General features: G+C 38.9%; 1 protein-coding gene across 1 annotated transcript in view; it reads left to right on the top strand.

The window, feature by feature from the left end:
* SORCS3 (sortilin related VPS10 domain containing receptor 3) overlaps positions 1–24,903 on the top strand; it is a 616,841-nt gene that overhangs the window by 562,285 nt on the left and 29,653 nt on the right. Inside the window, exons 17-20 of the mRNA XM_033183483.1 lie at positions 3,114–3,227; positions 6,421–6,592; positions 8,902–9,088; positions 14,970–15,103. Of these exons, the coding sequence (XP_033039374.1) occupies positions 3,114–3,227; positions 6,421–6,592; positions 8,902–9,088; positions 14,970–15,103 (607 nt within the window). The remainder of the gene's footprint in view (positions 1–3,113; positions 3,228–6,420; positions 6,593–8,901; positions 9,089–14,969; positions 15,104–24,903) is intronic.

Genomic DNA, 24,903 nt, shown 5'->3' with positions numbered 1-24,903 from the left:
AATATATGTTTTAAGTATTACCTTTGTAATATAATTTATATAATTGAAATTTCATACAATTTCATTTTTAATAGTGGCTTTGTTTAACAACCACTAATTAGCTTGCAACATTTCTGAGATGTTAACTGTGAGCTCTCATGGGCTATTACAAGCTGGCACAACATTGAGTCCATATGAACTGTCAGGCTGAGAGATCTCCAGTAGTTAATCAGGAGGCTTGGACAAAACATTTACTTGGCAGAAGTGTCTCTTTCTCCTTCCTTCCTTCCAGCTTCATTTAAACATGCCAATATCAAGACTGATCTAAAGTTCCACCTTTCTATGTAACAATCCATGATTCTTGTCACATTAACTCCACAGGAATCTGTTGGGCACTTGGGGCGACTCTCTGCAGTCCACACTGTAGCATCAGTTATGGGCTCACAGTCTTCCTGCAGAGACAAATGTAATGGCAACCATGTAATGCAATGGGATAATTTTTTTTTTTCTTTTTTTTTCTTTTTTTTTTTTTTTTTTAATTTCCATAAATGTTTGTTTAATTTTTTTTTCCTTTTTTTTTATTATACTTTAAGTTCTAGGGTACATGTGCATGACGTTTATATCATGTATAACTCCCCAATGCAATCCCTCCCTCCTCCCCCCTCCCCATGATAGGCCCCAGTGTGTGATGTTCCCCTTCCCGAGTCCAAGTGATCTCATTGTTCAGTTCCCACCTATGAGTGAGAACATGCGGTGTTTGGTTTTCTCTTCTTGTGATAGTTTGCTAAGAATGATGGTTTCCAGCTGCATCCATGTCCCTACAAAGGACGCAAACTCATCCTTTTTATGGCTGCATAGTATTCCATGGTGTATATGTGCCACATTTTCTTAATCCAGTCTGTCACAGATGGACATTTGGGTTGATTCCAAGTCTTTGCTATTGTGAATAGTGCCGCAATAAACATACGTGTGCATGTGTCTTTGTAGTAGAGTAATTTATAATCCTTTGGGTATATATCCTGTAGTGGGATGGCTGGGTCATATGGTACATCTAGTTCTAGATCCTTGAGGAATCGCCATACTGTTTTCCATAATGGTTGAACTAGTTTACAATCCCACCAACAGTGTAAAAGTGTTCCTATTTCTCCACATCCTCTCCAACACCTGTTGTTTCCTGACTTCTTAATGAGTTTCGCTCTTGTTGCCCAGGCTGGAGTGCAGTGGTGCGGTCTTGGCTCACTGCAACCTCCACCTCCTGGGTTCAAGCGATTCTCCTGCCTCAGACTCCCAACAGGTGTCTGCCACCATGCCTGGCTACTTTTTGTGTATTTTTAGTAGAGACGGGGTTCACCATGTTGACCAGGCTGGTCTCATACTCCTGACCTCAGGTGATCCACCTGCCTCGGCCTCCCAAAGTGCTGGGATTACAGGTGTGAACTACTATGCCCAGCTGCAATTGCTTTCTAATGTAATTGGAATTCATTTACCCAATAAATATTTAATGCCTGAAATGTCCTAGGTACTGTTCTAAATTCATATTGGTCAAAAACAAACAAACAAATAAAAGCGGATGAATATCTCTGCTCTTTTGTAGCTTCCATTTATAGTTACCAACAGGTTATGACCCCAAAGATTTTGTCTGGGGAACCAGCGATGGCGTTCTATGACCTAGATATTGAAGAAGGATAAGTAGGAAACTACCAAACATAGAAAAAAGTGGAATGCTTCAAGCCTGAGGGATTACATAGAAAAAGATAAAGAGGGTTGAAAAGGTTGGCTAGAAGTCTTCAGTTAAGAGTTTGATGGGAAGCTGGGTAAGAAGGTGGGGTGGGGTCAGACTGGGAAGATATTGTGTATGATCTCATTAATCAATTGGTTCTTTCTTGGCTGTACTGTTTAGTGCTGTGCTGCATATTGTTTTATTCTGTTCTTTAGTCGTGTTTGGGGTATGCTGTATCTCTCTCCCCTAAAGCCTGAAAACCCTTTGAGGACAGAGATTGTCACACCCTTTTAAGTTTATTACTATTATTATTATTATTATTTTACAGGGCAGGGCACATATTGAGTTATAAATAGATGTGGAATTAAATTTAAATTTTCAGTCCCTTTCCCCTTCTTTCCTATTGTAGATACACACACAGACAATTTGCCTCTGTTTTCACTGGACTTGCACAAAATCTTGGCTCAAAGAATATGCAGGAAGCAGAAAAATAAAGGAGCTGTGGGTTCTGAGAAAGCAACTTCTTTTCTGCTGCTTTATGTTTTATGAACACTTAATGGATTAATATTTATATGTCTAGTTCATTTTGCCCCATCGGTGGGTTTCAGTAAACCCTACGATGCTTAACTTAGAAACATGGATTCTGCCAAGTGAAGCTACCCTCCATGACCTCTGCTTGGCTACAATAGCAATAATCCCTTCTACCTACTTTATTGTTCTTCTGCTTTGACATTTACACACCCAGGAGGCTTCTGAAACTCCAAGAAGTAGGGAAACACCGTTTGTACTTCAGATAGGGGACCTCCTTTTCTATACTGCTCTGTTACTTTTCTGTTTTTCATCAGGGAGAAAAGCGGAAAGAAATCGTAGCAGACTTATGGCTAGGATTTTAAAGAAACACACAAAAAGAGCTACAGTGTAGTTTTATTTTATTTTTAGGGAAATAGGGGCCTTTGTTTTATCTAGTCAGGAAAAGTTTGACTGACTCTATGTGTCCATGGAATGGACATGTATATACTTGTTTCAGAGAGGGTAAATCATTGTTTTTGTTGTCATGTGCTTATTTCAATAATTCTGCTGTGACTTAAAATGTACTTTTAACAGCATCCTCCACATGTACACCCAAGCCAATATACCTGCCACATTATTTATATCAATACCTTTTTAAACCTAGAATTTCTATTTGCTAAGTTGCTACTTTGTTCTGTCAACTGGACTCCAAATGACATGGAATTATTTAAAAGGCTAAAAGTTCACTTTCAAAATATGAATATTTGCCCTCACTGGGGATATTTAAAACAATGTGTTATGACTTTCTGGGTGGCAATAGGGACATGTATATGTTTGTGTGTACCTGTGGTTATTTTAGCATTTGTACATATGTACTACTATGCAATATTCATTTTCCTGACAGTGACTATGGGTATGAGAGACATGGGGAGAGCCAGTGTGTCCCAGCTTTCTGGTACAATCCAGCATCCCCATCAAAGGACTGCAGCCTTGGTCAAAGCTACCTTAACAGCACTGGGTAAGTAAAACACCTACAGGAACTCGGCTCACTGTTTTCCTGTTTCTCTAAACTAGGACCAAAGGACATACATTGCTATTGAATACAATGGAGTGAAGATAGAGTCTGTTTATAACAAATGGCATTTGAGGGGAAGTGAGGAGTTCTTTAGCTGAGAGTACTTATTTGGGGAGCATCAGAAGAGATTTCTGATCAACCAGATTTCAATACCTTTTGATATTTACTTATGATAGACCATAGTTATTGTTTTAGTTAATCCTTCCCTTCTGGAAGGACATGTAGCTTATTCCTTGACACTCAAGTGAATTAAATTAATACAAGTGATGTGCAGATACTACAGTACTTTCTAGTGAAAGATGAATTGAAACTCTCTGACACTGACACTGAAAACTTAAAATGAAAATTCCAAAGTTCCATTCTAGGAATTCCTGGAATAAAAATGTCAAGGACCCTTTTCAGGAATTCTCAAATTACATGCATGTTTATCTCTTTGTTCATGTATCAGTTACTCTTTCGGATGCTTGAAAAACATTTTCTTGAAGTTTTGTTGTCTTTGCTTTCCTTTGCTGCCTCTATAACCAAGAACAGATTTGGCAAGTGCATGGGTGGTCTAAGACAGCACCTCTCAAATGTTAATGTGCCTGTCAATCCTCTGGGCATCTTATTAAAATGCAGTTTCTGATTTGGGAGATTTGGGATGGGGGTGAAATTCTTCCTTTCTGTGAGCTCCCATGTGATGTCAATATTGCTGGTTCCTGGACCGCTCTTTGAGTAGCAAGGGACTGAGTTGTTCTGGACACCAGTCTTAACCCTCCCAATGGATCTTCTGTCATCTCAGTCAAGTTATTCATCTTGATGCTTTTTCCATAGTTAGTTGTAACATAGTGTTGGTACTATCTACCTAACTGATGTCAACAAAGGAAAAAATAAGATGAGAAAGAAGTGCCGACTGGTCTGAGATACTCTGAAATGCATGTCAACTATTTAGTTCTGGGAGGGCTATTTCTGGAGCCTGAGCTAAGGCTCAAGAATCTTTGCTGTTATTTAATTGTAGGAGTATAGTTTAGGGACTTAAGGCATTCACATTGCAGATCCAACAGCATGAACTTAAAGAGATTGTGGTGTCAGAGAACAAAGTGCCAGGAAGTTTGAGGAAAGGGAGTATTATGGGCACAAGTGATTAGTTGGGCCACCAAATTCCCAGCGAGGGCCTAGGCTGAATGTGATTGCAGGTTAAAAGAGAATTATAAAAGAATTGAATTAAAACATTTCATAGGATCATGTGACATGTGTAGATACACCACATTTTAAGCAACTTAGGTGTGCCAAAATCCCAAATAGCTAACAAAATAATTCAGGAGAATGAAAGGGAATGGCAATTAAAAAAAAAAAAAAAAAAACAAATATGCTACAGATGTCGACCAATACCTCCATATTGTGTAAATGTCGGCTTATGTTTACAAATCATCAACCAGCATGAGTTAATGGCCAACTGAACTTGTAAAAGAAGAGTAGATGATACCAAGTTTGTGTTAGGACATGGTACCCACTGAAATAGCTATCATCAGTAAAAACTGAGTGTTTTGTAACTATATATCCTGAGACAGTATAAATTGATTACAAATCTTGACTGTCTAGACCAGTGATGACCAAATTAACTATAATGTGAGGCATATATGTGATTTTAGATTTTCTAGTAACCACATTAAAAATGTAAAAAATAAGGTGATATTAATTTTAATAATGTTTTCTTTAACCCAAAATTTCAAAAATATTATCATTTCAGCTGTCACACTAATGACATTTCAAGTGCTCAGTAGCCACAAGGTGAGCTACCATATTGGCTACCATATGGACAAGTGGTGCTATGTTAACCAGAATAACTTTAGACCCATTATAAGCTCAGTTGACAAAAATGATGTATATATGCAAGATATTATATCATAATTTGATCTAAGACAATAATGACATACAACATTTGCTTAATATCCCCTGGGATCTCTGAATGGAGGTGTAGTTCAGCAGTGGGGTGGCAGAGGGGATCCAGGGAAAATGTCAGGTATGATGGAAGACTAATATCATTCAAAAAGAATTACAAATTTCTCTGTTTTTGAAACCATCATAGGAAGGCAAAATAGATGGATTTGTTAATTATTCTTGACGTAGTGAGTGAAAGAAGACAAAATGTAATGAGCATGTAATGGTGATGATGATGGTGATAATAATGCTGCTGGTGATGATGGTGGTGATGGTCATGGTGGTGGTATGTTTCTTTCATGTAGTTTTACCAGAACATTTGTGTGTTCAGTGCAGCCTTATAGATGGTCATGTGCTGGAAATATGCCCATCATGCAGATCAGAGTTGTAGGAAAGCTCTTGGCTTGACTTCATGTGCTGGGGTTGGTGGGCAAGGAAGATGACATGGTGTCATTGTACATAATGATGTCCTTGTCATAGAAGGTCATAGTGCTTTGTCAGGTGATTTTTCCATGCTTATCTCTTCTATAAGATAGTTTTACATAGTGGCATAGTGAGATTGAATAGGAGTTTCAAATTTATGTTTCTAATCTGGTGTTTATGCTGAGTGAGAAATGAAATATTAGCAAGGAGAAAATAAAATGTGCTCTGAAATAGCCCAGTGGCTCCACAGCAAGGGCTATTAGGCATTAGGGGAAGAAATGATGCCCTGGAGGAATAGGAAAGATAGGTAGCAGCCTTCTGATTAATCAGAGTTAGAAAAAGTTTGATGTTCTGCCTGCTTTCTGGTACAGAGAAAGCTGGAGATGGCCTCTGGGAGATAGAAACAGGTTTGTCCCTCACAAGTAGAAGCACCTGCTTTTCCTGTTTCCCTAGTCCAATGAGTCTGCCTCCTCTTTTGTTGTGTGTGAGTCAGACATTGATTTTTCTTGTCTGTTTTAGACACTGATCCAATCTGTGGCTCACCAGGTAGGATCAATAATAACGTTTAAGGAGCTACTCTTCCCAAGATGGAGGGATAGCAGGTCCTCAGCATTTGTTCAGCTTCATAAATGTTTGTCTGTCTTATTTGAGACTTGGTTTCTAGGGGCCGCTGTGTGAAGCACCTGTTTTGCTCTTGCTCTCTTACATTCCCTTTATCATACACACACACACACACACACAACAGCAACAACACACTCGACACAAACTACTATCAATTGTCAATTCTACTTAGGTATCGGCGGATTGTGTCCAACAACTGCACAGATGGGCTAAGGGAGAAGTACACCGCCAAGGCCCAGATGTGCCCTGGAAAAGCCCCTCGGGGCCTCCATGTGGTGACAACCGATGGGCGCCTGGTGGCAGAGCAGGGGCACAATGCAACTTTCATCATCCTCATGGAGGAGGTAGGTGCTCGACTGGTTCTCTGAGGTCAGAACTCCCAACCAGATCATTCCCAGAATGGAAAAAGAAGACCTTACATTCCCAGAGACCCCTGCACCAAAGTCAATGGTGAGAAGCTGAAACTTCTGGAAAGAAGACAGACAAGGGTGAAAGAGGGCTTGGGGTATTTACTGACCTTTCTCCCTTTATCCCACAATAAAGACCCAGTCTGCAGTGGGAGCCCACTTGCCTCTGGAGCATGCAGATGTGGATATATTCTTCAGGGTGTTCATTAAAGTCTGCTTTGCTGAGAGAATATTTATTACCATAAGACCATAAACTGTAAACTTGGCCAGAGGAAAGAAATTTGAATTTTATCTGTTGCTTTTAGGAGCCTCTTTTGCTTTATTCTAACCCTTAATCCCACTGATTAGAAAAGCCCACAAAGCTTTCACAAGGTCTTGAAAGTAAGAGCGTGAGGGTGGGGAAGATTATTGAAATCCTTTAAAGTTATCTTTATAAAGAGTGTTGTGTTAGTTACTTTTCTATCAGCTAGATGCTGTATTCTTTCACTTTTTTAGTGTCTTCTGAAATCTGGGCAGTAAAATCAGACTGCATACATTGATTCCAGTATGGGAATATCTCTGTTGTCTGCTTCTTTTATAAGCTGTTGAATTGCTTACTGTACTAGGGCATTTAAGGCACTCTTTGCTGAGTGGTGGAGCAGGAAGGATTGCCTGATTGACACAGCCCTCTAAATTTATATGCAAATTGTTCTGTGCTCTTGAGATCTTGGAAAGAAGGCAAAACAGGCAGGAGTCTTTTTTTCACAAGTATGAGCACTTCAGAAACCTTTAAAGTCAGGAGCACACTGGACAGGGTGGTGAAGGTTCCTTATCCTGGGTTGACAGATTTCTCAGCCTTCACTTATAGCAGGTGCTTGAATTAAAGGACTTTAAGATTCAGAGAGGGTCATTATCACATTTCCACTAGGGAGTTTCCAGGACCACAGCTATAAAAACCTTCTCTTGAATGGATGTGAAGAGTCACGATCTTATCCATTTGAATTGCCTCCAGTTCATTTCCACTTTAATTTATATTCATAAACTCAAGGATAGTTGACATTGTGTGGGGGGCAAGAGAGCACCTATCAATATTTCATTCACATCTGGGCTGCTATGGAGGAAGAGATGGAAAGTGAAACTGTGATCAGTGCACATTCACTGGGCAGAAGGATTGGCTCATAATTCCAAAATGATGTATTTCTCTATTCTATCATTCATCTTCATATATGAACAGAGCAATGATATTCTTCTTCATATAGGATCTTTGTTTTGTGGTCAAGTGCATTGTGTTGTTCCAAAGTGTTGGCCCAATGTGATGGTGGTAGGGTGGGGACCAAGAAGAAGAGGGTTCAGCATAGGCCCTTAAGGAGCTAAATGTTGGCTTTAGGTGGTGAGATGCATTCGCCTGAATCATTGGCATGATGTTACCAGGTAGTACACAGAGAGCTCTTGACTTTCCAAGAGACAGAGATATCTGTGAGCTGGGATGATCTGAAAAGGCTTCAGGGAAGAGGAGGCTGAGGTAGATTTAGGGAAGTCCAAGGATAAGAGAACAAGGGTATAATTTTGGGTGGTATGCAATATTCATCTGTAGAATGGGAATCGCCATCCTATCCCTGCTGTTATTTTGCAGATGGCGTTATATAATATGTATTAAGTGAGTAGCATGATTCTTGTAACATAGCAAATACTCAAAATAGGAACAATTACAACTGCATGGCAACTGAAGGCATTATTGAAACCAGACTGGGTCTGGAACCTGGTCTTCCCATACTCACTATGAAACTTTGGTCTAACTACTTATTTTTGTCCCCACACAAATGGGGACAAAATACTTTCTACAATATGGAATTATGAGGAGAGTACTTGCTTGGCACTAACAAAAGAACCTCTGTAACTATTTGCTGCTACTATGACTGCAATTATTATTAGGACACAGAAGGAGAATTAAACTATGTATGTGAGGGAGTCAGTGAAACCCTGGCTTCCCTTCAGAACTTTATAGAGAGTCTACCTTGCCCACTATTGCCAGTGTCATACCAACTCAGGTTGCCCTGAGTTTGGATGATGAAGACAATAGGTCCATAGTGCCTGCCCATAGTGCCCTGTGGATCAGATGGGAGTGTGATCATTGTGTTGCAGGTGTTTCAGCCCCTTGGGAAAGATGATGGGTCATCAGAGGTTGATGCTGAAGCAACAGGAGGAAGCATCAGATAGGAGTATGGCTGGACCACGTAAATTGACCCATCTGCTATGCCATCTTGCAGGGTGATCTCCAAAGGACAAACATCCAGCTTGACTTTGGGGATGGGATTGCTGTGTCCTACGCAAACTTCAGCCCCATCGAGGATGGCATCAAGCACGTGTATAAGAATGCAGGGATCTTCCAGGTGACAGCCTATGCAGAGAACAACCTTGGCTCAGATACAGCTGTCCTCTTCCTGCATGTGGTTTGTAAGTAGCAGGCACCAGCCCCCTTTTCCCTTTATTCCCAGTTGGCAACTTGTTCTGTTCAGACTTCCTAAAATTCAGAGCTGAGACCAGGTTCAGTGTGACTACTATGATTACCCAAACCAAATGGTGGAGATATGTACTCATCTGTGTTTCTGAGTTTTATGATACGGAAGTAGATTGATTATTTTGAAGTTTGGATAACATATTACCAACTGGGCCCTCCTTTTCAGCACCACTCTCCTCTGATATAAATGTGTGCATGCGTACACATTCAGGTAAAAGTCTCCTCTCTTCCTTGTGGAGAATCCTCGAAATGAAAAAGAAACAAGCCATCTGGTTGATAGTCTCAGGCTCATTCTCAATCTATCATGAATGAAGAATGCAAAAGTCAAAGTCAACTGTTATTTGTGTTGTAAGAGCCAAAGAAGGATTAAAGAAACACATTTAGATATTTTTAATGTAGAACTAAACACACACACAAAACTAATTTTTACATACAAGGTTACTGCAAGTTCATTCTGTTTTGACAATTCTAAGAACTGTCCAAAAATATTTTGTTGTCCTAGAATCTATTTCATTGCTATTGGCTGTTGCTTGGCACAAACCAAAAGAACAGTTGGTGCTCCGAAATATTTCATTTGTGCTGGATGCATTTTGTGTATTGTCTATTCTAGAATTTGATGCAGGTAAACTGAAACTTTAATATTGTGATTTTAGAATGTCAGGTCAAGGAAATGTTGTCATGGGACTGGGATTGGTTTCCCACGTGTGTATCAGTGATATTCTTGAGTCTAAGGACTTCCATGGTTCGTTCTTACATACCCCACAATAATTTCCAGGTAATATGCTACATATGGTGAAATTATAAGTTCTGAAAGAGTCTAAGTGAAAACAAGGAGCACCCTTCTATTAACAACTCAGTGATGGCATCAACTCTATCATATAAACAACTTACACCTAAGAGGTTCCTGGCAAACAGTAAGCTAGCTGGTCTCCTAGCTCTCTGGTCACAATGCCAGTAAAGGGACCAAAAGTGATAAGGGATGTGTGTGAGAGGAGACCTGGATTATGTAGCTCAGTCATGTCCCTAAAAATGACAGGCTACATGGCCATGAGATAAATGATTTCATCTCTGGATCTCCTGAACTCCAGTTTTAAAATGGCTTAATTCTGACTGCTACCTTGCCTCATGGGGCTTTTGTAATAGTAAACACACACACAAAAAAACATCCAATCATTCACTAATTAATTTAACAAAAATTTGTTGAAGTCTCAAAATATGCAAGGCACTCTGCTAGGCACTAGGAGGTAGCAATGCAGATATGGCCCTCCTCTTACAGAGTTTCCATTCTGGTGGGGAAGTGGGGTGCTGCTACAAATGAGCCATAAACAGGCAAAGTGGTGAGAACCACACCACATCAACTACAACCATTCTGTGCCAGAAGCACCAGGTCAGAAACCCAGGTGGGTGATGTGCATGGTGTTCATGAGCCCGGGCTTTAGAACAAGGGAGATCTGTGCTTGAATTCCGATCACATTCCTTTGTTAAATGTCTGCTATTGGCCAATGTTCTTAGGCTTTATAAACCTCCAATTTCTTATCTTCAATGCTGGCTGGGCGCGGTGGCTCACGCCTGTAATCCCAGCACGTTGGGAGGCCAAGGCAGGCAGATCACGGAGTCAGGAGATTGAGACCATCCTGGCTAACACGGTGAAACCTCTCTCTACTGAAAATACACAAAATTAGCCGGGCACCACTGCACTCCAGCCTGGGAGACAGAGAGAGACTGTCAAAAAAAAAAATTTTATCTTCAGTACTTAGCTAAAAGGGAGGCTGTGAGAATCAAGCTGGATGAGGTGTGCATGTGTTGGGTATCCCCAAGACCACCACCAGGTTTGGTGATTCACTAGGCAGACCCACAGGGCTCAGCTAAAGTTTCACTCGTGACTATGATTCATTATAGCGAAAGAGTACAAAACAAAATCCTCAAAGGGAAAGGCTCAAGGGGCAAAGTCTGGAGGAAACGAGGCAGAAGCTTCCATGAGTTTTCTCCCCACAAAGTCATACAGGACACTCCTTTATCCAGCAATGAGTTGTAACATGTATAAAAAGGCTGTCTAAAACAGAATCTCATTAGAGACTCAGTGCCTAAAGTTTTTAATGGGGGCCAGTCATGTAGGTACCCTCTGCCTGGCATATAACAAAACTCCAGATTCCCAATGGAAAGCATTGGGAATAAACAATACTGTTTGCAAAAACAGTTTAGGCAGAGCGAACCACTCTTATCAGTTAGTGGTTGACTGGAAACACTCCCAGAGCCATGTTCCCAGATACCAGCCAGGGGCCAACTTGCAAGCAGACCTTCCTAAGAACAGCAATTTCAGGTCCATGTTATTTTTTGGCACAGTGTGCGGAATGCTGCCTATCACCCAGCTTGGTGCATGATAAATTAGAGTATTTACTAAGTACTTCCTATTAACTTCGTACCTGACATTTTTGCTGCATTTAAAAATGAAGACAAGGAAAACAAACTTCACATTTCTCTGTTCCAAGGACTTGCCCCACCCACATTTCTGATTCTGCCAAGAGTAGGCCTTGCCTTCAGGGTGTGACAACCAATGTATCTTACTGGCAAAAAACACAACAGCAAGGAACAGGTTTATACCGTGGCTTATGTGCATGAGGGAGGAAATGTTCCTTGAAACTTTTATTGTGCTCATAATTCCCTCCAAATCAATCATGGCTGCATTTTCCAGACAGTTTTTATTGTGGAGACTGCTCTTGGCCTTATCTTGGGCCATTAGCTAACAAACGTAGTTGTTAGCTGCTCATAATAACCCATCTCACACAGATTATTAGATTTTTATCAAAAGGGGCACTATTTGACAGTGAGGAATTTAGAAGTTTGTACTGTTTCTTCCTGAATCTGCTCAGCTGTCATCTCTTCTCGTTGATCCTTGGTTTGTCTCCACATCAAAGCCCAGGGCTCCTGGCTCAGAATCTTTGCCCTAAAAAAAACTGGTGTATGGTAGTGTTCCTTAGGATTATTTTTAACCAAACACGCTTGTCCTGAAGCGGAATAAATGCAACCATGAGTGATGGTCTTCCAAGTCGTAAACACCACATCCTTTTTGTGTTTGGCATGAGTTTATGGAGAAGGGGGTCTCCTTTTATCTTCTTGGGTATCAGAGGACCTGACACTGTCAGCTCCCACTGAGCCAAGGCCCCCACATGACAGAAAGCCAAGAAGAAACTCAAGGCCATGAACCACAGCTGCATCATTGCTTAACTGTGGAAGATCCCAGGGTTCCCATGAGGTGTGTTGGGGAATGGGTTTCATGCTTTCTGGAGGATAACAGTGAGAACAGAAGCAGTGACTTTGAGGGTGAAAAGGTCCCCTAAAGGGGCCCCTTTCCTATCAGGAGAAAAATGAGAGATTTGAATCTGGGCATGGAGAAAGAAGTTTTTCATCTCCCTCCTTGGAAGTGGACTAGCCAGGAGCCCCTCCCCACAGCCTCTTTCTCTTCCCCATTGATCAATAAAACACAAACTATAAAGAGACATAAATTAGGTAAACTCCTAAAAATGAGTAAATAAAGCAATGAAATTATCCATTATTTTCTCACATCTTGTGCCTTTTTTACTCTCATGAACAAACAAATCATACAAAAATAATAACAAAAAAATTCTTATTTAAAATAAGTCAACCTTCAACCAAATGTGTATCTGAATTGACAAAAGTTGAAAGTGTTTGCTAAGAGAAATCTTGAGATGCCATATGTCTGGGGTCAAGGCAGAGAACTTTAGGCAGAAAGCATTCTCAGGCTGTAGATACTCTTCCTTTTAAGTATTCAGTTTTATTTCATTTTTAATTGTTGTGGGTACATAGTTGGTATATGTATTTATGGGGTACATGAGATGTTTTGATACAGGTATGCAATGTGAAATAAGCACATCATGGAAACTAGGGCATCCATCCCCCTCAAGCATTTATCCTTTGCTCATACACTGGCCTGACTGGTCTCCCCACCCAAATAGCAGTCGCTGTCCAAACACTTTCCCCTTCACTATAAAATTACCTGTGACACAGAATATGTCCAGTTAGACTCAGGAGAATGCTCACTGAAGTCCTTAGAGGGACTTCTACCCAATGACAGACAGAAACAGTGATGGCAGTGGTGGTGGTGGGCAGTAGTGGTAGAAATCATGACATTCTTTCATTAATTGTATGGTACTTTAAACAACCACATAACAATTTCATATGTTCTTATTACTATAAGGAAGGCAGAGCAAATGTCCTTACTTTTACAACAAGGTAATAGTCTGTGTAGGATTAAGACTCGTAAGATAAAGGAAAAAATCGTATAAGTACATTTGTGCCAGAGTTGAAATGAGAAACATCTATCTGTTTTCTTCCCTTTGAACTGACTTGTCTCCAGAATTACCAGGGAAGCAAATAAGGATGGCTAGATGGCCTGAAAAATGCTCCACCAATAAGAAGAATTCAAGCCATCTAGGCTGAAGAGATGTCTTTGCTACAGTTGTGGCTTAAGAACTTCATATAGAAGTCTCTTCAGTTACTTGTACTCATCAAATTGATGATGGTGGAAACTAAGGAAATGTGCTCTGACATAGTAGGAAGAGAATTAAAATATTTTATTTGGATTTGGGTATGTAGGAAGGATTAAATAAGAGAAAGAAGGAGGGAGGAAGACAGAAAGATAGAAAGGAAAGTAAGGAAAAGAGTTAGGAAAGGAGAGAAAAAGGAAGAAAAAATCTTGCAGTGTTAAAAAATTATTTACCTCTCAGATGCAACACTGATACATTACTGGCCACCCCCCCCTCTTTTTTTTTTGTTAAGATGAAGTTTTGTTCTTGTCACCCAGGCTGGAGTGCAATGGTGCGATTTCAGCTCACTGCATCCTCCGCCTCCTGGATTCAAGTGATTATCCTGCTTCAGCCTCCCGAGTAGCTGGGATTATAAGCACCTGCCACCATGCCCAGCTAATTTTTGTATTTTTAGTAGAGATGGGGTTTCACCATGTTGGCCAGGCTGGTCTCAAACTCCTGACCTCAGGTGATCCATCCACCTCAGCCTCCCAAAGGTGTGAGCCACCGTGCCCGGCCACATTAACACTTTTTCATCAGCATTGTCCTCTTCTCATTTTAGTTTGGAAACTAAAATCCTCACTTATTATCTAGGGTGTGTTCATGTATATTATTCTACTTGCTAGTTTAGAATATCATGCTGCTTTTATCAGTTTTCTGAGGGAAAAAATGAGAAGCTTGGTTACCTTTCTGCAAGCAGATTTTTTATTATTTGGGAATCTGACATTTGTGTCTCCTTTGATTTAGGGAGATATACTTTTCCCTTTTTGGAAAACAGCCTTGCCAGTTTCTGAATGACACCCAGTGTGTACTGCAGATGATGAGGCACAATGGCCAATTGTTTAAGGAGATGGAAACCCATTAACAATCAGGAATAATGGAAGAGCCCTCCACACAATGCATTGACCCCAAATCACAATACAGGCTAATCATCAGTAACAAAATAGACTGCTGTTTATCTTCCCATTTATTGGCTAAGTGTCTAGTAAATCAGCTTTGTCCTTGTATTAGAGGTTCATAAGCATCTGTGGTTAGGCTTATCAGATGTAAATTTAGTTCAGATACCACTCAAAAAATCTGAAACTTGATTTGAGTTCCCTATTATACCCAGTGCTTCATTTCAAGTGCATATGCACACCTCCCAATGTGTATGATTTTCTGACCCTTCTTTATTACAGGGGATGCTAATAGAAATTAAGGTTAAGAATCTAGGGGTGTAATACAGTACCCACATCCAGAAATATAAACACTGTCATTTTTTTCGTTTCCTTAGGTCCTGTGGAGCATGTTCATCTCCGAGTTCCATTTGTTGCCATAAGAAATAAGGAGGTCAACATCAGTGCAGTCGTGTGGCCCAGTCAACTGGGGACCCTTACCTATTTCTGGTGGTTCGGCAATAGCACAAAGGTTCGGCCCTTTCTGATTGGTGTCAAATTAGATCTGTACTGAATGCTCCTATGTTCCTGCTTTTAAGTGTCCATTGGGAGGCACTGAGAATTCAGGCAATAAGAGGTACTTAATAAACCTATGAGCCCACAAAATTGAATAAAACCTACCTCTTCACACCAAGTTCATTACTTTATTAGGGAAAGTTCAAATAATCCTGAGCAAGAAAAAGTACTTTGAGAAACTCTACGAACCTTCATGTTCTTGCTTCTGTAATCAATATTTCTAAAATTTAATTCGTTCTATTTAATTTACTCTTGGCCTTGGACTGGTTATATAATGTCAAAGAAGTTACTTAGCATCTCTGAGATTAAGTAGCCCTATCTATCTAGATATCTAAATGTAGGGCTGTCAAAATTAAATGAGATAACACAGGTAAAGAATCCTTGTCAATACTTATTAGCTGTTCTAGAAATGCTAGCATTCTTTTTAGGCAGATTACTGAGGTTGCCACATCTCAAAGAAAAGAACAAAAGAGGCCAAACTCTGGACTGGCCATACACTCCCTGCTTCCAGCCATGGTGATGGCAACACCTGTGTCAAGCACGACCACAATTGTATGATAGAAGCTGGGAACAATTTGGCTGAGAATTCCTCAATTAAATTAATGTTTTTAATGTTCTTCTCCATTCCTGTTTTATAAAGAACACTTCATTTTTGAGGAGTTGTAATTTCACAACAAAATCAACAGGTGGTACAGAGATTTTCCATATATCCCCTGCTTCTACACATGTATAGCCTCCTCCATGATCAACATCCCCCACCAGAGTGTTACATTTGTTGTAACAGATGAACTTACATTGATATATCATTATCACTCAGAGTCCATAGTTTACTTTGGGATTCATTTCTGGTTTTGTACATTCCATAGGTTTGGATAAATGTATAATGACATGAATCTACCACTATAGTATCAAAAAGAAGGGTTTCACTACCCCAAAAATGCTCTGTGCTCCACCCATTCATACCTGCCTCCTCCTCAATCCTTGGCAACCACTGATATTTCTTCTGTCTCTGTTGAGTTTAGCCTTTTCCAGAATGTCATATAGTTGGAATCATACAGTATGCACTGTTTTCGTATTGGCTTCCTTCACTAAGTAATATGCATTTAAGTTTGCTCCATGTCTTTCCATGTCTTGATAGCTCGTTTCTTTTCAGTGCTGAATAATATGCCATTGTCTAAATGTATCACAGTTTATCTATTCACTCATTGAGAGCATATTGGTTGCTTCTAAGTTTTGGCAATAATGAATAAAGCTGCTATAAACATTCATGGGCAAGTTTGGTGTGGACATAAGTTTTCAACTACTTTGGATAAATACTAAGAGCATGATTTCTGGATCTTATGGTAGCAGTATGTTTGGTTTTGAAATAAACCACCAAGCTGTCTTCCAAATTGGTTGGACCATTTTGCATTTCCACCAGCAATGAATGAGAGTTCTTGTTGCTCCACATCCTCACTAGCATTTGATGGTGTCATGTTCTGGATTTTGGTCATTCTAATAGCCATGTCATGGTATCACATTTTTGTTTAAATTTGGATTTCCCAGATGACATATTATTTAGAGAAAGTTTTCATATGCTTATTTGCCAGCTATATAACATCTTTGGTGAGTTGTCTATTAAGGTCTGTGGCCTATTTTTAAATCGGATTGTTCCATTATTTATTGAGTTTTAAGAATTCTTTGTGTATTATTGGATAATCTTTTATCAGATATGTCTTCTGCAAATATTTTCTTCCACTCTGCGGCTTATCTTTTCAATTTCTTGATAGTGTCTTTTGTAGACAAAAGTTTTTAATTTTAAGGAAGTCCAGCTTATCAGTTCTTTTTTCCATGAATCATGTCTTTGGTGGTATATCTCAAATGACTTCACCAAACCCAACATCATCAATGTTTTCTCCTATGTTGTCGTCTAGGAGTTTTATAGTTTTGAGTTTTACATTTAGATCTATGATCCATTTTGAGATCATTTTTCAAAGGCATAAGGTTTATACCTATATTCTTTTTTTTTTGCATGTGGATGTCCAGTTGTTCAAGCACCATTTGTTGAAAATACCATTTTTGCTCCATTGTATTAATTTTGCTCATTATTGGTTATTGGCCTGTACAGGCTTTCTATTTCTTCCTGATTCAATCTTGGTAGGTTGCATGTGTCTAAGAATTTATCCATTTTCTCTAGGTTTTTCAATTTATTAGTATATATAATTGTTCATAATTGTCTCTAACGATCTTTTGTGTTTCTGTGGTATCAGTTGCAGTGCCTCCTTTTCCATTTCTGATTTTGTTTGAGTCTTTACTCTTTCTTGGTTAGTCTAGCAAGTGGTTTATTGATTTTGTTTATCTTTTCCAAAAAACCAACCTTTTGGTTTATTGATCCTTTGTATTATTTTTTAGTCTCTGTTTTGTTTAGTTCTCCTCTGATCTTTATTATTTCTTATCTTCTACTAATCTGGAGTTTTATTTGTTCTTGTTTTTCTAGTTCCATGAGTTGCAGATTGTATTATTTGAAATCCTTCTGCTTTTCTGATGTAGGTAGTTATTGCTATAAGCTTACCTCTCAGCACTGCTTTTGCTATATCTCATAGGTTATGGTATGTTGTGTTTCTGGGGTTTTTTTGTTTGTTTGTTTCAAATTTTTTAAAATTTACTCTGTAATTTCTTTCTTGACCCAACATTCAGAAGCATATCATTTAATTTCTATGAATTTGTGCAGTTTCTAAAGTTCCTCTTGTTATTGATTTCTAGATTTATTCCATTGTTGTCTGAGAAGATACTTGATATGATTTCAACTTTACAAAATTTGTTCAGACTTGTTTTGTGTCCTAACATATGGTAGATCTTGGAGAATGTTCCATTGGCTGATGAGAAGAATGTGTATTCTCTAGCTCTTGGATAAAATTTTCTGTAAATATCTGTTAGGTCCATTTGGTCTAATGTGCAGTTTAAGTGAAATGTTTCTTTGTTTTCTGTCTAGATAATCTGTCTAATCCTGAGAGTGGAGTGTTGAAGTTCCCAACTATTATTGTGTTGGATTCTATGTCTCCCTTTAGATCTACTAATATTTGCTTTGTGTATCTGGGCGCTGGGGTATTGGGTGCATATATGTTTAGAATTATGATATTTTCTTGCTGAATTGATCCCGTTATCATTATATAATGATCTTCTTTGTATGTTTTTGTTTTTTTATTGTTTTTGACTTAAAGTTTGTTTCTTTGATATAAATATAGCTACTCCTACTAACTTTCAGTTTTCATTTGCATGGAATGTATTTTCCCATCCTTTTACTTTCAGTCTATATATGTCATGACAGGTGGGATGAGTTCCTTGTAGACAGCATATTGTGGTCAGTGTGTGTGTGTGTGTGTGTGGTGTGTGTGTGTGTGTGTGTGTTGTAAATCCATTTCATTAGCTTTATCTTTACTGAGGAAAGTTAATCTGTTTACATTCAAGGTTATTGATGTGTGAGGGCCTATTTCTATCATTTTATTAATTAATTAATTTCTGGTTGTTTTGTATACCTTTGTCCCTTTCTTTCTCTCTTATTGTTTATCATAGTGGTTTTGTTTTGTTTTCGTTTGAATCTTTTATCTTCCTTTTTTGTTTGTTTGTTCTACCAGTGGTTTTTGTATTTTCTTGTGTCTGCCTGCCTGCCTGCCCTGCCCTCCCTCACTCCCTTCCTCCTTTCTTTCTTTCTTCCTTTCCTTTCCTTTCCTTTCCCTCTTTCTCTCTCTCTCTCTTTTCTTTCTTCTTTCTTTCACTCTTTCTCTCTCTCTTTCCTTTTTTTCTCCTTTCTTTCTTTTTCTCTTGCTCTTTCTTTCTTGCTCTCTCTCTTTCCCTCTTGCTTTCTTGATTCTTTCTTTATTTCTCTTTCACAGAATTTTCTTAAGAATTTCTAATATGGCAAATCTAGTGGTGATGAATTCTCTCAACTTTTGCTTGTCTGGGAAATATTTCAATTCTTCATTTATGAAGAATATCTTTGTTAGGTATAATATTCTTGGTTGACAGTATTTTCCTTTCGGCTGTTTGAATATATCATCCTATTCTCTCCTGGTTTATAAGATTTCTGATGGCAAATCCACTCTTGTTTGAATGGGGGTTCATTTATAAGTAACTAGACATTTTCCTTTGCCTATTTTTTGAATTCTGTATTTGTCTTTGACTTTTAAAAGTTTGACTATAATGTGGCATAAAGAAGATCTTTTTGCTTTTCATCTTTTTGGAACTATCGGAGCCACCTGAATCTGAATATGTAAATCTCTTGCTAGACTTGGGAAAAGTTTCAGCAATTATTTTGTTAAAAAGATTTTGTAATTCTTTCATTTTCTTTTTATCTTCTGGCATACCAGCAATTTGAATATTTGCTCATTTTATGGTGTTCCATATAGCACATAAGTTTTGCCCATTTTTAAAAATTATTCCCTTAAAATTTTTGTCTGAGTGGGTTATTTCCAAAGACCTGTTTTCAGGATCTGAGGTTCTTTCTTCTGCTTGATCTAGTCTATTAAAGCTTTCAAATATATTTTGTCTTTCATTTGGTGGGTTCTTCTGTTCATAATTTGTCTGCCTTTTTTAAATAGTGTCTCTTTGGTAAATTTATCATTCATATCATGAATTGGTTTTCTGATTTCTTTTCCTTGCATTTTTGAATTCTCTTTTTATCTCACAGAGCTTCTTTCAAATCAATATTTTGAATTCCTTTTCTTGGATTTTATAATTGTTTTGTTTGATTGGGATCTGTTACTGGAGAATTACTGTGTTCCTTGAGAGTTGTCACTTTTTCTTGCTTTTTCATGTTTTCTATGTCCTTATGCTGATATCTGTGCAGCTGTTGTAATGGTCACATCTTCCAATTTTTTGAATTTGCTTTTGTTGGGAGGGACTTTTTCCTGAAGATGTTTTTATGGTGTTGGTTGAGTAGGGCACTTTGGCTTTGATTCTGGGTGCATGTATTAGTATAGTGTCTGTATAATTTCTTTTGCCTTAAATAGAATCAGTGGCAGCTGTGATTCCCTTGCTGTACTGGGGGCAGTTATTAGTGAAGACTGTGAAAATTTTTTGCTAGGGACTGGGATGCCAGGTGGGCCAGGGTTTGGGGTCCTAAGGTAGCAGCAGTGGGCTGCTTATGCCTATTTAGGGGCCTCAGGGTGGTGTATGTTGGCCTTGGTGTTAGAAGGCCCAGCTGCACTGATTTCTGGGCCTCCAAGTGTCTTGCTGGTAGATGTAGTGGTGCACCAGGTGGTGAGTGGGTTCTGTGCCCCTTGGGCAGGAGATGTGGTGTAGGTGATGGTAGTAGCAGTGGCAGGATAACCCTCTGGGTCTTGAGCAGTTTCCACTAATGTTAGTGGTGGCTGCAATGGGCTTAGTGGTTTAGTCTTCATATCTAAAATTAGTGGATACAGATGGGTGCCAGCTCTGGTGGTAGTGGCAGGATGGTGGGCCCAACATGGTAGTAGTGGCAGGGTGGTGGGCCCAACCTCAGGTGTCTGGGAGGAGTGCTGAGTTACTGGTTGTGGTAGACTAGGCAGTGTGATCCCCAGACCCTCAGACTCTCAAATTGAATCCTCTGGCTTCAGGGGAGAGCAGAGCCAGGCTAAGAAGTCCTACTCTCAGGCCCCCTGGTGTTGTGTGCACGTAGTGGCTGTGGTAGACAGTGGTGGGGTCATCTCCAAACCCCAGGTGGGATGCTTAGGTTGGGGAATGGGAGTGGTTGTGCTGCAGCCCTGCTACTGGGGAGGGCAGGGTTGCTTTTAGTGGCAGCCATAGTCAGGTGGGTGGGAAATACATATTTTGCTTGTATCTTAGCCTAGGTGGCAGAAGCTTTTATTTCACTTGCACTTCAGCCACCTCATTGGCGACTGGTGCTTCATTCATATCTTAGCCTCGACTTCACTCACAGCCTACACTTCACTCACCTCCCAGCCCATGGCAGCAGCCCTCAGTAATGGCAGCTGTGGGTGGGGAGAGGGTCTCTGTCTGGGTGCAAGAAAATGCACAGTGGCTCTGCTGATGGTGGCAAGTGTGATCATTACCAATGGTCTGTGCCTCAGTCCTCACAGCAGCAGCTGGGTGCAGTGGTGACTGCCTGTGGGGGATGTCAATAGGGCTCCAGGAATAAGGAGATGTAGTCGCTGTTGGGCCTCAGAGCAGGGTGAAGTCTGTTGGAATCTGGGTTCTCAAACTGACACCTTGCTGCAACTGCTTTGAACTTGGGATGTGTGGAAGCCAGTGTGAACTCCCTCTCTGGAGCACTGATATGGCAGTCTACAGGGAGCTTCTTATTTCAGTTTCAGGGCCCACGATGGTCAAGGGGCTCTTCAGTGGCTAGGATCGTAGGAGTCCATGGTGAGGATGTGGACTTCTGGAGGTCTCTCACTTACCCTTTTCTCATACTGGGGAGTCCCTATCCACATTGGGCAATCTCTCCAAACCCCCAGCCGATCCTGGCCAAGCAGACTGCCTTGCTTCCATGTCCTTCACTGCTTTATGTGCTTCCTGTTACTTCTCTGTTGAACTCCAGGATTCTTTCTTAGATGACCTATTCAAAGTGTGATTGTCTAGTCACTATTTTTGGTTCTTCTTTGTGGAGAAGACAAGTACGAGCTGCCTTTGGTCAGCCATCTTGAAGCTCCTTGGTATCGTGTTCTTAACTCAAATCACACTTGCTCATTGTTGGTATATAGGAAAGTGATCAACTCTTATATATGAACCTTGTATCCTGTAACCTTGCTATAATTATGTATTTGTCCCAGGAGATTTTTGCTTGTTATTGTTGATTCTCTTAGATGCCTACATAAGCAATCATATCAGCTATGAACAAATAGTTTTCTTTCCTCTTTCCCAATCAGTATAACTTTTGTTTATTTTCTTGTCTTATTGCATTAGCCAGGACTTCCAGTACAATGTTGAAAAGAAGTGGTGAGAGGGAACATCCTTGCTTTGTTTCTGATCTTAGTGGGAAAGCTTATAATTTCACACCATTAATTATGATGTTTGCTATAGGGTTTTTTGTAGATACCCTTTATCATCTTGGGGAAGTTCCCCTCTATTCTTAGTTTACTAAGAGTTGTTACAAATGGGTGTTGGATTGTGTTAAATGCTTTTTCTGCATAGGTTAATATGATCATGTTCTTTTTTCTTTAGTTTGCTGATGTGATGGATTACATTAATTGATGTTTAAACATTGAACCAGCCTTGGGATAAATTCTGATATTGGTCATGGAGTATAATTTTTTATATATGATTGGATTCAATTTGCTAATGTTTTATTGAGGATTTTTGCATCTTTCTTCCTGAGAATTATTGATCTTTAGTTTTCCTTTCTTGTAATATATTTACCTGATTTTGGTATTTGGTTATATTTGGTATTTGGTATTTGGTTGATGGTTGATTTTGGTATTTGGTTGATTAAATGAGTTAGAAAATATTCTATCCTCTTCTATTTTCTGAAAAATAATGTGGAAAATTGGCATAATTTCTCCCTTAAATGTTTAGTAGAATTTGCTAGTAAAATCATCTGGACCTAGTGTTTTCTTTTTAGCAAAGTTATTAATTACTGATTCAACTTATTTAATAGGTACAGTTGTATTCAAATACAGTTTTTCATCCTGTGTGAGTTTTATCAGATTGTGTCTTTCAAGAAATTGATCTGTTTCATCTGTATTATCAAAGTTGTGGCCATAGAAGTGTTTATATTACCCCTTTGTCATCATTTTAATATCTATAAGATTTGTAGTGATGTCCCCTCTTTCATTTCGGATATTAGTAATTTGTGTCCCCTCTCTTTTTTCTTAATTAGCCTGGCTAGAGGCTTATCAACTTTATTGATATTTTCAAAGAATCAGATTGTTTTACTTGTTTTTCTCTATTGATTTCCTATTTTCAATTTCATTGATTTCTGTTCTAGTTTTTATTATTTCTTTTTTCTGCTTAACTTGGAGTTGTTTTTTTTTTTCTTGTTTCCTGAGATGGGAGGTTAGATGACTGATTCTAGATATTTCTTCTTTTTAATATATACACTCAGTGCTATAAATTTCCTTCTAAGTACTGCTTTTGCTGCATCCCACAAATGTTAGTTTTTTTTTTTTTATTTTCATTTAGTTGAAAATACTTTTTAGTTTCTCTTGACATTTGCTTTTTGACTAATGTGTTATTTAGATGTTTCTTGTTTAATCTCCATATATTTTGGGACTTTCTACTTATCTTTCTGTTAATTATTTATTGCTCAATTTAATTGTGATCTGAGAGCAGACATTGTATGATGTCTATTCTTTCATATCGGTTAAAGTGTGTTTTATGGCCCAGGATGTGGTCTAGTTCAGTGGATGTTCTATTTGGGCTCTAGAAGAATGTGTATTCTGCTGTTGTCTGATAAAGCAATCTGTAGATGTTAGTTATGTCCAGTTGATTGATGGCATTATTAAAATCAACTATGTCCTTATTGATTTTATTTTTTTGTTTATCACTCATACTTTTAAAAAAAACTTTTTAAAGTGAGTGCCCTAGAATTTGCTATATACATTTACAACAAATCTAAACCCATTTTAAATAACACTATATGGCTTCAATAGTAGTGAGAGTGACTTTTAGTAAAAATAATTATAAATTCTTGTCTCTTGCCTCTTCTCTCACTGTTGTCACTCATTTAACTTGTATATAAACATACATAAGATATATGTTGGTATTATTATGTTGAACAAATATTTTCTGTTAAGTCAATTGAGAATAATAGTTTTCTTTCTGTTTTTATTATACTTTAAGTTCTGGGGTACATGTGAAGAACATGCAGGTTTGTTACATAGGTATACACGGGCCATGGTGGTTTGCTGCACCCATCAACCTGTCATCTACATTAGGCATTTTCTCTTAATGCTATTGCTCTCTTAGCCCCCCATCCCCCCTTGACAGGCCTCAGTGTGTGATGTTCCCCTCCCTGTGTCCGTGTGTTCTCGTTGTTCAGCTCCCACTTATGAGTGAGGATTCGCAGTGTTTGGTTTTCTGTTCTTGTGTTAGTTTGCTGAGAATGATGGTTTCCAGCTTCATCCATGTTCCTGTAAAGGACATGAACTCATCCTTTTATATGGCTGTATAGTATTCCATGGTGTATATGTGCCACATCTTCTTTATCCAGTCTACCATTGATGGGCATTTGGGTTAGTTCCAACCCTTTGCTATTGTGAATAGTGCTGCCATAAACATACATATGCATGTGTCTTTATAGTAGAACGATTTATAATCCTTTGGGTATATACCCAGTAATGGATTGCTGGGTCAAACAATTTTGCCTTCATTTATTCTTCTTCAGTGTTCTTCCTTTCTTCATGTGGTGGTTCAAGTTTCTGACCCATATTTCCTTCTGTCTGAAGAAACTTTAATGATTTTTGCAAAACAGATCTACTGACAAGTTTCTTAGTGTTTGCTTTGTTTGAGAAAACATTCTTTTCTTCTTCACTTTTGATGGATAATTTTGCAGGGTACAGAATTCTAGATTGGCGGAGGTTTTTTCCCTCAACCCTTTAAATATGTCTGTCTACTTTCTTCTTGCTTACATGGTTTCTGGGGAGGAGTTGGACATAATTCTTATCTCTTCTCCTTTATAGGTAAGGTGTTTATTTCCTCTAGCTTTTCTTGTGATTTTTTTTCTTAATCTTTGATTTTTTTTTTTGTAGTTTGAAAATGATACATCTAGGTGTAGATTTTTCAGCATTTATCTGTCTCAGTGTTCTCTGATTTTTGTGTGTCTGTGGTTTGGTGTCTGAC

The sequence above is a fragment of the Trachypithecus francoisi genome, unplaced genomic scaffold (genome assembly GCF_009764315.1).
Source record: "Trachypithecus francoisi isolate TF-2019V2 unplaced genomic scaffold, Tfra_2.0 Contig01579, whole genome shotgun sequence".
In the NCBI taxonomy this organism is placed as follows: Eukaryota; Metazoa; Chordata; class Mammalia; order Primates; family Cercopithecidae; genus Trachypithecus; species Trachypithecus francoisi.
The sequence above is the reverse complement of the archived record's forward strand: the minus strand, read 5'-3'. Positions and strand labels throughout refer to the sequence as shown.